Source organism: Oncorhynchus masou, chromosome 29 (genome assembly GCF_036934945.1).
Source record: "Oncorhynchus masou masou isolate Uvic2021 chromosome 29, UVic_Omas_1.1, whole genome shotgun sequence".
Lineage (NCBI taxonomy): Eukaryota > Metazoa > Chordata > Actinopteri > Salmoniformes > Salmonidae > Oncorhynchus > Oncorhynchus masou.
In genome coordinates this window covers 74,878,769-74,894,909 of record NC_088240.1, presented here as the reverse complement: position 1 = coordinate 74,894,909, position 16,141 = coordinate 74,878,769, and the positions used below count along the sequence as shown (strand labels likewise).

Genomic DNA, 16,141 nt, shown 5'->3' with positions numbered 1-16,141 from the left:
AAAGGAGGGACAGTAAAGGAGAGACCGTAAAGGAGGGACCGTAAAGGAGGAGCAGTAAAGGAGGGACCGTAAAGGAGGAGCAGTAAAGGAGGGACCGTAAAGGAGGAGCAGTAAAGGAGGGACAGTAAAGGAGGAGCAGTAAAGGAGTAGCAGTAAAGGAGGAGCATTGAAGGAGGGGCAGTAAAGGAGAGACCGTAAAGGAGGGACCGTAAAGGAGGAGCAGTAAAGGAGTAGCAGTAAAGGAGGAGCATTAAAGGAGGGGCAGTAAAGGAGAGACCGTAAAGGAGGGACCGTAAAGGAGGAGCAGTAAAGGAGGGACCGTAAAGGAGGAGCAGTAAAGGAGGAGCAGTAAAGGAGAGGCAGTAAAGGAGGAGCAGTAAAGGAGGGGCAGTAAAGGAGGGGCAGTAAAGGAGGGGCAGTAAAGGAGGGGCAGTAAAGGAGGGGCAGTAAAGGAGGAGCAGTAAAGGAGGAGCAGTAAAGGAGGAGCAGTAAAGGAGGGACAGTAAAGGAGGGACAGTAAAGGAGGAGCAGGGAGAACAAGAAAATGAGGAAGAGAGGAAAAAGAAGAAAGGATATATGCAGTCAGACGGTGGATTCTGAGAAAGAAAGAGAGGTCTGAAAACACAAAGATGAAGAGAGCGGGAGGAGCCACAGTCCAAAGACTAAAAAGAGTGAGAGGGTGAGAGTGAGTGAGAGGGTGAGAGTGAGTGAGAGGGTGAGTGAGAGAGAAATGCCTGGAGTTAGTAATAATAATTTATACAAACACACCTCAATAATTCACGTACCATTTCAATGCTGGAGGGAAAATCCACATTTCACAGAGCATAATTAAATAGAGACAGAGAGTGGAAAGAGAGAGAGAAAGAGATGGAGAGATAGATGGAGAGACCAGCATTAAAGATACTTTTGCAGTGGCATGGTTTATTTTCCATTTGAGGTTTGTAAAACAACCAAGATGAAACTGTAATATCCAAACTGTATCTAATCTCTTGAACTCCTCTAACTTCACTTCATCCTAACATTGACAGGTGCACAGCCTTAGTATTTTACCATTCACCCCCACAGTTGTCTAATGTGCACAGTCAAATTACAACTCTGTCTTTAGTCATATTCACTCATATTACAGGGTCAGCCATAGTAGGAGCAAAGGAAGGTTAAGTGCCTTGCTCAAGGGCACATCGACAGATTTTTCATCTTGTCAGCTCAGATATTTAGAGCCCACTGCTCCAACCACTAGGCTACCTGCCACCCTAATTCACAGTTTAATTTCTATATTCAGAGATTATTTTCTCAAAAATAAAATTGTGAATGTTCAGACAGAAAGACTGTGCTGATCAACAGTTTGCTGGCCAATAAACATGTCTGGATGTATTTATTCTGTACATTCACCTGTTGTGCTTTTCACTAGCCAACCCAATTCCAATTTTTGGGCATTTATTTGGCATATTCGATACAGATCTTATCTTAGGTAGTAATGTGAAAATATGAAAATACAGCTTTATTTGTTTTTACTTACATGGCCTTGGTTCTCATTTTAGTTTCTATTTTTGTAATTTTATACTCATTGTATTACAAATATGAATTATTTTAATGGATTGTAAATTGAATATATCAGTGTTTCATGTTACGTCTTTGTCAATATAGCCGTTATAACCACTAAACCACTAACCATTTTGGAATGAATCACTACTTCCTACTCCCACTTTTTGATCAAAACAGCTTCTATCTATCACCTCATTATCCTGCACCTTCTTCACGTTTAAAAGAGATGTTTTAATTTCTCATATTCTGTACTGTAGGGGTGTCCTCCACATTGCATCAGTTAGTGCTCTCTGACCCTGTTAGATCGTTCCATCAAACACGTGACCTACAAAAGCTCTTGATATATACTGTATGTAACGCTGATATGACTCAAAACCACAGTGTAAAACCATCCCTCGCCCTTTGCCCTGCAGGTCATCTCTCACCTCAGACTTGTTTAACTCACCCCTCACTCTCACCTTTCTTTTTCCTTTTCTCCCAAGAAATAAAAGTAATTGGAATTCAATTGGAATTTTTCCTTCTCTCCCTTTGTCTCCCCATCTCTCAGGTGTAGTGGAGGCATGGACTGTAACTGTGTCAGTGATCTGTTGCTCACCCCCCCTGTCCCTGCCCTCTGGACTCCAGGTGAGGCAAGCAGGATTGGGGCACTTTTTTGCGGAAGCCGGGGTACGTGGTTTGGGGAGTTGGGGATTTTATTAGGGTTGTGGAGGAACATTTGATTAACATTTGGGGGAAGGCAGATACCAGTTATACACTAAGGGGAGATGTACAATGTGCTGTACCTGTGCAATGTTTGGTGTTAGATGTTATTATCAGCAGGAATAAAATAGACAACAAAAAATCTTGATGCTAATTTACCAAACTGTCTTTATTTACACTTCAACAAATGCTTTGTTCCTACCTCTTAACCTTTATGTACCTATTTGTAGTAGGTTTACCTGTATTCCCTTGCATTATTTTTCCCTGTGTTACTGCTTAGTACGTCAGGCCTTTGATGGCTAGTGTTTTCTAATGGTCAATATGTATACTCCAACAAGTCTGCATTATAAAGATCATTTTTATATTTGAATAACAAACAAACTTACCACACACATCAGTGAACAAATAGCTTTTCTAATTTGTTAGGAATCATGTTTCTTTACTTATTCTGCAAGGCAATTAGCCAGAATTTTTGTTCAATTGATGAGCTATTTAATTATATTAGAAGTGTATGGCAGCAGGCAGTTAGAATTCAAGTATTATCAAAATGTAAGTAGCATCCATCAACTCTGAAAGAGAACAGAAATCTATCTGACCAGCTAGTGGGTCCAAGCTAGAGGCCATTAGTAGTACCACAGAGCAACATTGCTGTAAGCATGCTCTATGATATTAACCACATCATCCCTTAACTGTATCACTCCATCAGTCATCCAGACAGCTAGCCCCTTTGGCCAGCACTCACCATTCACAAACCAATGGGCCTCAATCTCATCCTCCCACTCTCCTGCTCCTCCTCCTCAGGCATTGCCTTCCCAGACTGGGCCTACAAGCCTGAGTCGAGCCCCGGCTCGCGACAGATTCAGCTTTGGCACTTCATCCTGGAGCTGCTGCAGAAGGAGGAGTACCAGAGTGTGATTTCCTGGCAGGGGGAATATGGAGAGTTTGTCATCAAGGACCCTGACGAGGTGGCCAAACTGTGGGGCCTCAGGAAATGCAAACCCCACATGAACTACGATAAGTTGAGCAGGGCGCTAAGGTAGGAACTGTGTGTGTGTGTGGGTGTGTGCCTGTGCATGTGTGTGTTTTTGTGTATGTGTGTGCTTTATTAGATACTTTTTCTGGCTTCTTATACTGAAAAATATCAGTATTCATTTGTAGTGGATATAAGTCCTACGTGTCTCATTCATCTTCTCCCTCCATGTCAGTAAAAATGGAAAGAAAAATGTTTTTTCCTGAAATGTCAATACCCTTGATTCCTCTTTATTTCCAATGTCCAAATGGATAAGTTCACTATTAAACCTCTCTATAAAAAATTCAATAAGAATTTCGGAATTAATCCCCCATGTAAAATAGCTTAGATTTAGACCTACTGAGAATAAATGAAGTCCTTCTGCCTTCTCAGAAATACTTGGCTCAAAACTCTACGCATTGCTATGCGATTTAAACTATAGCCCTGCTACCTATTCTGCTATAGATCATTTTATTGAATTTACCCCACATCCCACATCCCACCGCTACTCGTTACTTGCTTATGCAAATGACAATATATATACACACACACACACACACACACACACACACACACACACACACACACACACACACACACACACACACACACACACACACACACACACACACACACACACACACACACACACACACACACACACACACACACACACACACACACACACACACACACACACTGTTACCCCCCTCCCTGGTTTCCCCTGCCCTCTCGTTAATGGGGGCTGTCGTAGGGGTCTAATTGTTATGAATTGGCTGGGGCCATAATTAGCCTTCTTGATTAGCCTAGCTTAATTGCTCAATTAAGGGCCATGGCACAATTGCCATGCAAAGCAAAAGTGTACAAATCATTGTGAGGGCCCCAACTGTTTGTTGTGGATACATACTGATATGCATTGTATTTGGAAAGTATTCAGACCCCTTCACTTTTTACACATTATTCTAAAATGGATTACATTTTCCCCCCTCATCAATCTACACAATACCCCATAATGACAAAGCAAAAATAGTTTTTGGGAAATTGTTGCTAACTTATAAAAATAGATAACAGAAATACCTTATTTGCATAAGTATTCAGGGCCTTTGCAATGAGACAGGAATTTGAGCTCAGGTGCATCCTGTTTCCATTGACCATCCTTGAGATGTTTCTACAACTTGATTGGAATCCACCTGTGGTAAATTTAATTGATTGGACATGATTAGGAAAGGCAAACACCTGTTTATATAAGGTCCCAAAGTTAACAGTGCATGTCAGAGAAAACACCAAGCCATGAGTCCAAAGGAGTTGTCTGTAAAGCTCCAGGACAGGATTGTGTCGAGGCACAGATCTAGGGAAGGGTACCAAAACATTCCTGCAGCACTGAAGGTCCCCAAGAACACAATGGCCTCCATCATTCTTAAATGGAAGAAGTTTGGAACCACCAAGACTCTTCCTAGAGCTGCACGCCCGGCCAAACTGAGCAATCAGGGGAGAAGGGCCTTGGTCATGGAGGTGACCAAGAACCCAATGGTCACTCTGACAGAGCTCCCGAGTTCCTCTGTGGAGATGGGAGAACCTTCCAGATAGACAATAATCTCTGCAGCACTCCAACAAAAAGGCTTTTATGGTAGAGCGGCCAGACGGAAGCCACTCCTCAATAAAAAGCACATGACAGCCCATTTGGAGTTTGTCAAAGGGCTCCTAAAGGACTCTCAAACCATGAGAAACAAGATTCTCTGGTCTGATGAAACCAAGATGGAACTCTTTGGCCTAAATGCCAAGCGTCATGTCTGGAGGAAACCTGGCACCATCCCTACAGTGAAACATGGTGGTGGCAGCATCATGCTGTGGGGATGTTTTTCAGCGGCAGGGATTGGGAGACTAGTCAGGATCGAGGGAAAGATGAACGGAGCAAGGTACAGAGATATCCTTGATGAAAACCTGCTCCAGAGTGCTCAGGACCTCAGACTGGGGCGAAGGTTCACCTTCCAACAGGACAACGACCCTAGGCACATAGCCAAGACAACGCAGGAGGGGCTTCGGGACAAGTCTCTGAATGTCCGTGTGTGGCCCAGCCAGAGCCCGGACATGAACCGATCGAACATCTCTGGAGAGACCTCAAAATAGCTGTGCAGCAACCCTCCAGATCCAACCTGACAGAGATTGAGAGGAGCTGCAGAGAAAAGTGGGAGAAACTCCCCAAATACAGGTGTGCCAAGCTTGTAGTGTCATACCCGAGAAGACTGTAATCTCAAGGCTGTAATCTCTGCCAAAGGTGCTTCAACAAAGTACTGAGTAAAGGGTCTGTGATATGTGATAGTAAATGTGATATTTCAGTTTTCATTTTTTTATACATTTGCAAATAATCTAAACTGTTTTTGCTTTGTCATTATAGGGTATTGTATGTAGGTTGATGAGGAAATAAGGCTGTAACTTAACAACATGTGGAAAAAGTGAAGGGTTTTGAATACTTTCCGAATGCACTGTATACAGGTCTGTATGCCTGTGAAGTTGTTACCTTACATCTACAGTGTAGCTATACAGGATTTCAACTTTGTCACAGGCCTATTTTAAACGACTTACATGCTTAAAATAGTAATTTAAAGTCTAAGAATGAATCAGGACAGTCACCAGCTTAATATAATATGTTTTTTCTTTATTCCGTTTTGAGAACAGCCCCCCACCCCGCCTCACCTCTGTACCAACCCTCTCATCTGAACCATATGGCACTATGTAGTATCTGACAGTGTGGGATTCTGACAGGTACTGTAGCCTGTGACACCTCAGTGGGTGGCACAGGAAACAAGCCATGTAAGTTTGGAGTGACTGGCACCTGAGTTTGTTTCCATAGAGACACCACCCACATTGTAGTCCCGCCCTCAAAGAGGCACTTCAGTTGTGAATGATGCCAGAAGCACTGACAGCAAGAGTTGATGTATATCTATTATGCATATTTCTGTACATATACTGTACATGTAATAAATCATATTTCTGTACATATACTGTACATGTAGTAATTCATATTTCTGTACATATACTGTACATGTAGTAATTCATATTTCTGTACATATACTGTACATGTAGTAATTCATATTTCTGTACATATACTGTACATGTAATAAATCATATTTCTGTACATATACTGTACATGTAATGAATCAAATGTATTCATCACATGCTTCGTAAACAACAGGTGTTGATAAACAGTGAAATGCTTACTTACGGGCCCTTCCCAAATATATTTAATATTGACATGATAATTGCTGTATGTCAACAGTGCACAGCAGGTCAGATCAGGCTGTGGAGGGATGTTGTTTATGTGCTTGTTTTTGGTTTTATTCAAGTACTTATTTAGTCCTGCCTAACGAGGTGTGTGGAGACTTTATCAAATCAAAACATGAATTGATCAGTGAGATGCCAGGGAGAAACAAACCCAGCAGGAGTTCAGCCCTGGAGGACCAGTGTTGTTCCTCCTGCTGTTAAGGGAACACATTACTGTTGACCAGGGCTCTCCAACCCTTCCTGGAGAGCTACCCTCCTGTAGGTTTTCGCTCCAACCCCAGGTGTAACTAACCTGATTCATTTGACCAACCAGCTTATTATTAGAATCAGTTGCGCTAGATTGGGTTTGGAGGGAAAACCAACAGGATGATAGCTCTCCAGGAAGCAAATTGGAGAGCCCCGCTGTGAACCATCGATGACAATATGGATATTTGTTTCTAACTCTACCTATTTTTTTCTCTCCTTTCTCCATTCCCTCTTTCTTAATCTCTTCCCGTTCACCTTTCTCTCCATCCTCCCCCACCCAGGTACTACTATAATAAGCGTATTTTGCACAAAACCAAAGGGAAGCGTTTCACCTACAAGTTTAACTTCAGTAAGGTGGTGCTGGTGAACTATCCTCTGCTGGACATGGCCAGCTCCCCCTTTCTGCTCCAGAACCACTTCAATGGGGGATCCGCCGCGCCCGACTGCAGCCCTCTCACACCCGAGGTATGGAGGGAGTAACGGAGGAAGTGAGGGATGGAGGAACGAATGGAGTTTAGGACAGAGGGAGGGATGGAGAGAAGGGTAATGGATGGAGGAGGGTATGAAGGGAAAAGATAAAGAGAGGATTGTAAGGACAGGAATGACAGGTCTTCCAGAATAGACAGCTACTCCAAGTTATTCCCCGCTGTTAACACAATCCATCACATTGTCTAAAGGGAGCTATCATTTGAACAGTACATGTTTGAATTCACCAACATTAAAGGACAAGTTGGATAGAAGACCAGCAGATTCTGAGTACCTGAGAACCATCAACGACAAAACATTGGGGAAAAGAAGAGAAATAAAGGGAGGAAAATGAGAGGGAGAGATGGAAATATGGTTGCCACAACTCCATACTTGATTGTTTATTAATGTTGATTTGATTCAGCGGGTCGAGCTAAAATCCATTTCGTCTCAGGGAACTGCAGATTGTACTGTACAGACTCCTGCCGTGTATTCATTCTTCAGTTACGGGAGGATCAATTGTATTCCGCGTGTCTTATCATCCATCTTTTATTTACTGTCTCTAATAGCAGCAGTCCTGATCATGATAAAATGTTCTTCACTTAAGATTTGCCCAGAGACAGCTTGACATTTTTACAGAGATAAATGTTCTTCACTTATGATTTGCCCAGAGACAGCTTTTACAGAGATAAATGTTCTTCACTTATGATTTGCCCAGAGACAGCTTGACATTTTTACAGATATAAATGTTCTTCACTTATGATTTGCCCAGAGACAGCTTGACATTTTTACAGAGATAAATGTTCTTCACCTATGATTTGCCCAGAGACAGCTTGACATTTTTACAGAGATAAATGTTCTTCACTTATGATTTGCCCAGAGACAGCTTGACATTTTTACAGAGATAAATGTTCTTGACTTATGATTTGCCCAGAGACAGCTTTTACAGAGATAAATGTTCTTCACTTATGATTTGCCCAGAGACAGCTTTTACAGAGATAAATGTTCTTGACTTATGATTTGACCAGAGACACCTTTTACAGAGATAAATGTTCTTCACTTATGATTTGCCCAGAGACAGCTTTTACAGAGATACATGTTTTTCACTTATGATTTGCCCAGAGACAGCTTTTACAGAGATAAATGTTCTTCACTTATGATTTGCCCAGAGACAGCTTTTACAGAGATAAATGTTCTTCACTTATGATTTGCCCAGAGGCAGCTTTTACAGAGATAAATGTTCTTCACTTATGATTTGCCCAGAGACAGCTTTTACAGAGATAAATGTTCTTCACTTATGATTTGCTCAGAGACAGCTTTTACAGAGATAAATGTTCTTGGACCATCAGAGGGGTTGTATGAATAAAACTGTCCTGTTACAGTTTGTCATGAAACAATAGATACACGTATTGAAGTAATGGTCTGTGCTCAGGGTGCATATTTCTGATGGATCCATTTAGGTGATGATATATTCAAATGAAACACTAACTGATTCATACTTTCTCATTTGCTTGAATATAGAAATTGCTATGACATTTTTTTTTGTTACAGATGTTTTACAAATACAAAAAAATGGACATTGTGATACTAGTGCAAATAGTATAATATCTTTATTAATTTAATTCATGAAATCTATTTCAAAGGGAATAGAGTTAACTTTAAATGACTAGTCGTCTTTGCTTGTCCTGAAAGATAGAAAAAGAGAGTCACAGAGAGAGTGAAGGAGAAACTGGAGAGATGGTTTTAACTTGTCCTTAAAATAAAAGAAGACGTTATCCACCCTTCTAACATTCCCGTCTCGGATGGCCTATGCCTCTGTCATCGATTGAAAATGAAAGAAATAAAAGACAAGTAGATACCTCAGATCAGATCAATGTTCGGTCATTAATGCAGGTTTGGTTAAGCAATCCAGATCATGCAGCTTGGAAGTACAGTTTCGCTTTTCAAACTTGGAGCTGAGGGGTGACAGAAATTATTGATCCCGGCTCTTCTAAAAAAAGAGAAATCCTCTCTCTCTCTCTGTCTCCCTTGACTCTGTGTGATTTAACCGTTTCGTTTGTTTGGCCACCTTTCTCTTTCCTGTTTTAAAGCACTTCTAACACACACAAACACACACACACACACACACACACACACACACACACACACACACACACACACACACACACACACACACACACACACACACACACACACACACACACACACACACACACACCTCATGAGCACACACACACACATACATTCTCCCCTCTCTCTCTCTCTCTCTTACCCCACAGCTATTATGTTGTTAAGTCTCTCTCCCTTCCATCAATCCTTTCCCTCCTTTGTCCCCACACACTCTTCCCTCCTCGAAGGGCGCCCAATCCCTCTATCTCTCGTAGTTTAGCCTTTGTACCCACTTAATCGTTGGCCTCCATTTGACTCTGTACTTCTCCTGGCTTTGAGTCTTTGAGCCTCTGTGTCCTCCTACCTCCTCTCCTCATCTTCTCATGTTCTCCCTTCTCCTCTCCCTCTCAGTCCCCTGGCACTTCCTTTTATCCTGTCCTTGCTGTGACTGTTGGTGTGTTTGCACCACACACTACAGGGTGCCATCTCCATCAAATGACTTACCCTAAAGACATGGTGATTTAAAGAGGAGGTTGATCCTAAAGACAAGTCTAGTTTTTCTTTGCTGATTAAATTAATTGCTATTAAATGCTTAAATGACATGAGCAGATTCTAATGTTTTTTTTGTTCTGTCTCTCTGTCTTCCCTCTTTCTCCCAGGCCCTGCAGTCACTGTTCCCTCGTTTGCCAGAGTCAGGGAGAGGAACCTCCCTGTTTGATAGAGTGGCCACAGCCCCGGGACCAGAGGGAGACAAACTGAGACTGGACACATTCCCCTTCCTCAGCTCAGGTGAGAGAGAGGAGAGGAGAGATAAGAGGCGAGAGGGAGAGGGGTGACAGTGGTAAAAATAAGGTAGAAGATGATTGAGAAAAATGAGAGAGGGAAGGTAAAGAACAGAGGAGAGAGGGAAGGTAAAGAACAGAGGAGAGAGGGAAGGTAAAGAACAGAGGAGAGAGGGAAGGTAAAGAACAGAGGAGAGAGGGAAGGTAAAGAACAGAGGAGAGAGGGAAGGTAAAGAACAGAGGAGAGAGGGAAGGTAAAGAACAGAGGAGAGAGGGAAGGGGTAAAGAACAGAGGAGAGAGGGAAGGTAAAGAACAGAGGAGAGAGGGAAGGTAAAGAACAGATGAGAGAGGGAAGGTAAAGAACAGAGGAGAGAGGGAAGGTAAAGAACAGAGGAGAGAGGGAAGGTAAAGAACAGATGAGAGAGGGAAGGTAAAGAACAGATGAGAGAGGGAAGGTAAAGAACAGAGGAGAGAGAGGGAAGGTAAAGAACAGAGGAGAGAGGGAAGGGGTAAAGAACAGAGTAGAGAGGGAAGGTAAAGAACAGAGGAGAGAGGGAAGGTAAAGAACAGGTGAGAGAGGGAAGGTAAAGAACAGATGAGAGAGGGAAGGTAAAGAACAGAGGAGAGAGAGGGAAGGTAAAGAACAGAGGAGAGAGGGAAGGTAAAGAACAGAGGAGAGAGGGAAGGTAAACAACAGATGAGAGAGGGAAGGTAAAGAACAGAGGAGAGAGGGAAGGTAAAGAACAGAGGAGAGAGAGGGAAGGTAAAGAACAGAGGAGAGAGAGGGAAGGTAAAGAACAGAGGAGAGAGAGGGAAGGTAAAGAACAGAGGAGAGAGGGAAGGTAAAGAACAGATGAGAGAGAGGGAAGGTAAAGAACAGATGAGAGAGGGAAGGTAAAGAACAGATGAGAGAGGGAAGGTAAAGAACAGAGGAGAGAGGGAAGGTAAAGAACAGAGGAGAGAGGGAAGGTAAAGAACAGAGGAGAGAGGGAAGGTAAAGAACAGAGGAGAGAGAGGGAAGGTAAACAGAGGAGAGAGAGGGAAGGTAAAGAACAGAGGAGAGAGAGGGAAGGTAAAGAACAGAGGAGAGAGGGAAGGTAAAGAACAGAGGAGAGAGGGAAGGTAAAGAACAGAGGAGAGAGAGGGAAGGTAAAGAACAGAGGAGAGAGAGGGAAGGTAAAGAACAGAGGAGAGAGAGGGAAGGTAAAGAACAGAGGAGAGAGAGGGAAGATAAAGAACAGAGGAGAGAGGGAAGGTAAAGAACAGAGGAGAGAGGGAAGGTAAAGAACAGAGGAGAGAGAGGGAAGGTAAAGAACAGAGGAGAGAGAGGGAAGGTAAAGAACAAAGGAAGGAAGGAAGGAAGGAAGTAAGGAAGGAAGGAAGGAGGAGAACTGATGGAAAGTGGAGCCTGAGAATGATAGAGGAAATGAGGAGAGGATAAGGAGAGAAGGAACAAGATCAAATCCATGTTCACTGCAGTACTTTACACAGCAGAGATATGAGATCTGTCCCTTTACTGCCTCAAATTCATACTCTCCTTCAGGTGAGAGAAAGGGTTAGATGGAAGTGTATACAGTGCCTTGCGAAAGTATTCGGCCCCCTTGAACTTTGCGACCTTTTGCCACATTTCAGGCTTCAAACATAAAGATATAAAACTATTTTTTTGTGAAGAATCAACTACAAGTGGGACACAATCATGAAGTGGAACGACATTTATTGGATATTTCAAACTTTTTTAACAAATCAAAAACTGAAAAATTGGGCGTGCAAAATTATTCAGCCCCTTTACTTTCAGTGCAGCAAACTCTCTCCAGAAGTTCAGTGAGGATCTCTGAATGATCCAATGTTGACCTAAATGACTAATGACGATAAATACAATCCACCTGTGTGTAATCAAGTCTCCGTATAAATGTACCTGTGCTGTGATAGTCTCAGAGGTCCGTTAAAAGCGCAGAGAGCATCATGAAGAACAAGGAGCACACCAGGCAGGTCCGAGATACTGTTGTGAAGAAGTTTAAAGCCGGATTTGGATACAAAAAGATTTCCAAAGCTTTAAACATCCCAAGGAGCACTGTGCAAGCGATAATATTGAAATGGAAGGAGTATCAGACCACTGCAAATCTACCAAGACCTGGCCGTCCCTCTAAACTTTCAGCTCATACAAGGAGAAGACTGATCAGAGATGCAGCCAAGAGGCCCATGATCACTCTGGATGAACTGCAGAGATCTACAGCTGAGGTGGGAGACTCTGTCCATAGGACAACAATCAGTCGTATATTGCACAAATCTGGCCTTTATGGAAGAGTGGCAAGAAGAAAGCCATTTCTTAAAGATATCCATAAAAAGTGTTGTTTAAAGTTTGCCACAAGCCACCTGGGAGACACACCAAACATGTGGAAGAAGGTGCTCTGGTCAGATGAAACCAAAATGGAACTTTTTGGCAACAATGCAAAACGTTATGTTTGGCGTAAAAGCAACACAGCTCATCACCCTGAACACACCATACCCACTGTCAAACATGGTGGTGGCAGCATCATGGTTTGGGCCTGCTTTTCTTCAGCAGGGACAGGGAAGATGGTTAAAATTGATGGGAAGATGGATGGAGCCAAATACAGGACCATTCTGGAAGAAAACCTGATGGAGTCTGCAAAAGACCTGAGACTGGGATGGAGATTTGTCTTCCAACAAGACAATGATCCAAAACATAAAGCAAAATCTACAATGGAATGGTTAAAAAATAAACATAGCCAGGTGTTAGAATGGTCAAGTCAAAGTCCAGACCTGAATCCAATCGAGAATCTGTGGAAAGAACTGAAAACTGTTGTTCACAAATGCTCTCCATCCAACCTCACTGAGCTCGAGCTGTTTTGCATGGAGGAATGGGAAAAAATTTCAGTCTCTCGATGTGCAAAACTGATAGAGATATACCCCAAGCGACTTACAGCTGTAATCGCAGCAAAAGGTGGCGCTACAAAGTATTAACTTAAGGGAGCTGAATAATTTTGCACGCCCAATTTTTTCCGTTTTTGATTTGTTAAAAAAGTTTGAAATATCCAATAAATGTCGTTCCACTTCATGATTGTGTCCCACTTGTTGTTGATTCTTCACAAAAAAATACAGTTTTATATATTTATGTTTGAAGCCTGAAATGTGGCAAAAGGTCGCAAAGTTCAAGGGGGCCGAATACTTTCGCAAGGCACTGTATAATCATATTATTATGAGGCAGATGCTCAATTAAGGTTTTTAGAATTAATGTCAGTGTAATAATTTGCATTTTCCCTTTATATAATCCTTCAGTTTGTATGTGTGTGTTTTATTTGTGTGCATGTATGTGTGTGTTTTATGTGTGTGCATTTGTGTGTGGGTGAGCATGCAGGCATATGTGTGTGTGTGTGTTTGTGCGTGTGTGTGTACAGATGCCTTTGCCTGTCTGGATACTCCATGTGTGCTCTTCAGCCCTGCTGCTGCATCAGAATGTGTTGCCTCACTGTACAGTGTATATGTGTGTGAGTTAGTGTGTGTACACTGTGAACACACTCCCCTTCACATCACAACCTGGCCCCTCTGTTTTGTTTGTCCTCAGGTCCTATTCCCCCCACCTTCCCTCCTCACCCACCTCTCCCTCACATGTGTCCCCCCTGTCCTAATCCCATCCCAGGCAGGAAAGCCCTAATTGAGGGTGCAGGCTTCAGTTTGTGGCCCGTGGGCACCCATTACTGTGTTTTCATAAGCAAGTGAGGCCTGCCTGACTGATTCAATATTAATTTGTCTGCCAGCTACTTCTGGCCCAGCACACAGAGACTCAAGCACTGTCAAATTAGCCCTCCATAGCAAATAACAGAGAGAGGGAGCGGGAGGACGAGAGAGAGCAGGATGACGAGCGAGAGAGAGCGGGAGGAAGAGAGAGAGAGCGGGAGGAAGAGAGAGAGAGCGGGAGGAAGAGAGAGAGAGCGGGAGGGAGAGAGAGAGAGAGAGCGGGAGGAAGCGAGAGAGAGAGAGCGGGAGGAAGCGAGAGAGAGAGCGGGAGGAAGCGAGAGAGAGAGAGAGCGGGAGGAAGCGAGAGAGAGAGAGCGAGAGAGAGAGAGAGCGGGAGGAAGAGAGAGAGAGAGAGAGAGCGGGAGGAAGCGCGAGAGAGAGCGGGAGGAAGCGAGAGAGAGAGCGGGAGGAAGCGAGAGAGAGAGAGAGAGAGAGGGAGGTAGAGAGAGAGAGAGCGAGAGAGAGAGGTAGAGAGGTAGAGAGGTAGAGAGGTAGAGAGGTAGAGGTAGAGGTAGAGAGGGAGAGGTAGAGATGGGGTAAATATTTGAGTTTGTTGTCTGTTGTTGGAAGGAAGTACAGTTGGGGTCATAGAGAGTTATTTTGTTCACGCACTAAAATTGAATTCCAGTATCACCTCAGATTTACCTCCTTTGTTTCAGTTGTTATTAAATGATGCATATAGGGAAGCTGATGTAATACACATACACATTATATCAGCTGTTATGTTAATCAGGTTTCTGAAAGTATGATGGAGCTAAGTAGAGTGCCAGAGTGTGCGAGTTGTGTTTTTCTGTTATTCAGTTGACTTCTCCAATAACTGGATTTCTCTTACCACAGTCCATTTTCCTTTTTTCATAGACAGTATTATTTCATTACACTGGCATAACTATTCTGTTATTAACGGGATACTTTAATCTGCCAGACAGCATATCTCTCATTATGTTCATATTTGTTGTGAACCAGTTGAATGTGTGAATAGGTCTGGCAGACATATAGTCTAAGATCAGGGTTCTATTCAAATCAACAGTGCTCTCATTTTGCCCCAGCGTATAGCTGTGGATTTGCGTTGCTAATTATTGCAGAGCATAATTAGTGAACATGCTTGGATGTGGTATGTCAGGAGATCTTTACCCCTTCAGAGAGCTAGCCTCTGACTCTGTGTCTCTGTTCTCTTCCAGCCGCTCCCTGTTACTCCAAGCCCCCGTCCCTGTTGGGTCCTTACCCCCGCAACCCTCCCTTCGACTACCCCTGGGGCTTCAATCCCTACCTCTCAGGGGCCTTCTCCCTCAACAACTGCCCCAAGTTGCCCCCCGGCTCCCTCTATCCCTCCCACTTCTACCCCAACCCGCTGCAGACCAGCCTGGGCCAGCTGCCTCACCCCTTCTCCTCCCTACTCCCCCCGGGAGAGGTGGCAGGAGGGGGAGAGAGGGGAGCAGCGGGCCAGACCGGGGTTACTAACGGCACGGCAGGTGGGCAGCCCAGACTCTGCTTGCCTCCTTTTCCTGGTGCTCTGTCGCTGGGCCGAACAGACATTCTCAACGGGGGCTCTGTGGGTGAGAGGGAGAGAAGGGAGACCAATACCCCAGGCACGGAGCCTGGGTTGGGGCTAGGGTTAGGGTTAGGGCTGGGTCTAGGAGGGATGGGTCTTGGTGGTGGTGCTGGGGGGCGACAGAGCCCATTGGAGCGGCGAGGCGGGGTGAAGCAGGACCCAGAGTCAGACTCGGACCTGGAGATCACAGATCTGAGTGACTGCAGCTCAGACAACGAGCCTGACTTCAGCATCACCAAGGAGACCAGGCTGAGTGGTCGATCACAGATCCTGGTGGAGGGGAAGAAAAGGGGAGCACTGCCACCTCTCTCCTCCCTCCCTCCCCCTGTGTCCTCTCATCCCCTCAAGAGTCTGGTGCCCCTCACCCCTCCCCCTCTGTCCCTCCCTCTATCCCTCTCTCCCTCCATGGCTCTGGTTGAACGGCACAGGGAGACAGAGACTCTAAAATTGATCCACAGCTAATAGATTCTATTAGATAACTCTCTCTCTTTTCTCCTCTCTCTCCTTCTCTCTTTCGCTCCCTTCATCTGTTATGTGCTCCTTTATTTGAGCCATCTTGCCCCGTCTCTCTGTTTTTTTTCTTCCTCTCTCTCTCCACCCTTCTCTCTCTCCACCCTTCTTCTCTCTCTCCACCCTTCTCTCTCTAAACCCTTCTTCTCTCTCTCCACCCTTCTTCTCTCTCTCCACCCTTCTTCTCTCTC

At 44.0% G+C, this 16,141-nt stretch overlaps 1 protein-coding gene across 1 annotated transcript; it reads left to right on the top strand.

Moving 5' to 3' along the window:
* The first annotated feature begins 2,102 nt into the window (after positions 1 to 2,102).
* On the top strand, positions 2,103 to 15,919 carry LOC135521311 (ETS domain-containing transcription factor ERF-like). Its single transcript, XM_064947231.1, has 5 exons — positions 2,103 to 2,166; positions 3,043 to 3,277; positions 7,060 to 7,243; positions 10,012 to 10,141; positions 15,070 to 15,919. Exons 1-5 carry the CDS (start codon positions 2,103 to 2,105, stop codon positions 15,900 to 15,902), a joined length of 1,446 nt encoding a protein of 481 aa, XP_064803303.1. The 3' UTR covers positions 15,903 to 15,919.
* The last annotated feature ends 222 nt before the right edge of the window (positions 15,920 to 16,141 follow it).

Bases quoted from the DNA above. Each gene is read 5' to 3' on its own strand.
- LOC135521311 (XM_064947231.1), top strand. From the start codon at position 2,103: ATGGACTGTAACTGTGTCAGTGATCTGTTGCTCACCCCCCCTGTCCCT. The intron at 7,244-10,011 runs GTATGGAGGGAG...TCTTTCTCCCAG, and splicing joins GCAGCCCTCTCACACCCGAG to GCCCTGCAGTCACTGTTCCC. The intron at 10,142-15,069 runs GTGAGAGAGAGG...GTTCTCTTCCAG, and splicing joins ATTCCCCTTCCTCAGCTCAG to CCGCTCCCTGTTACTCCAAG.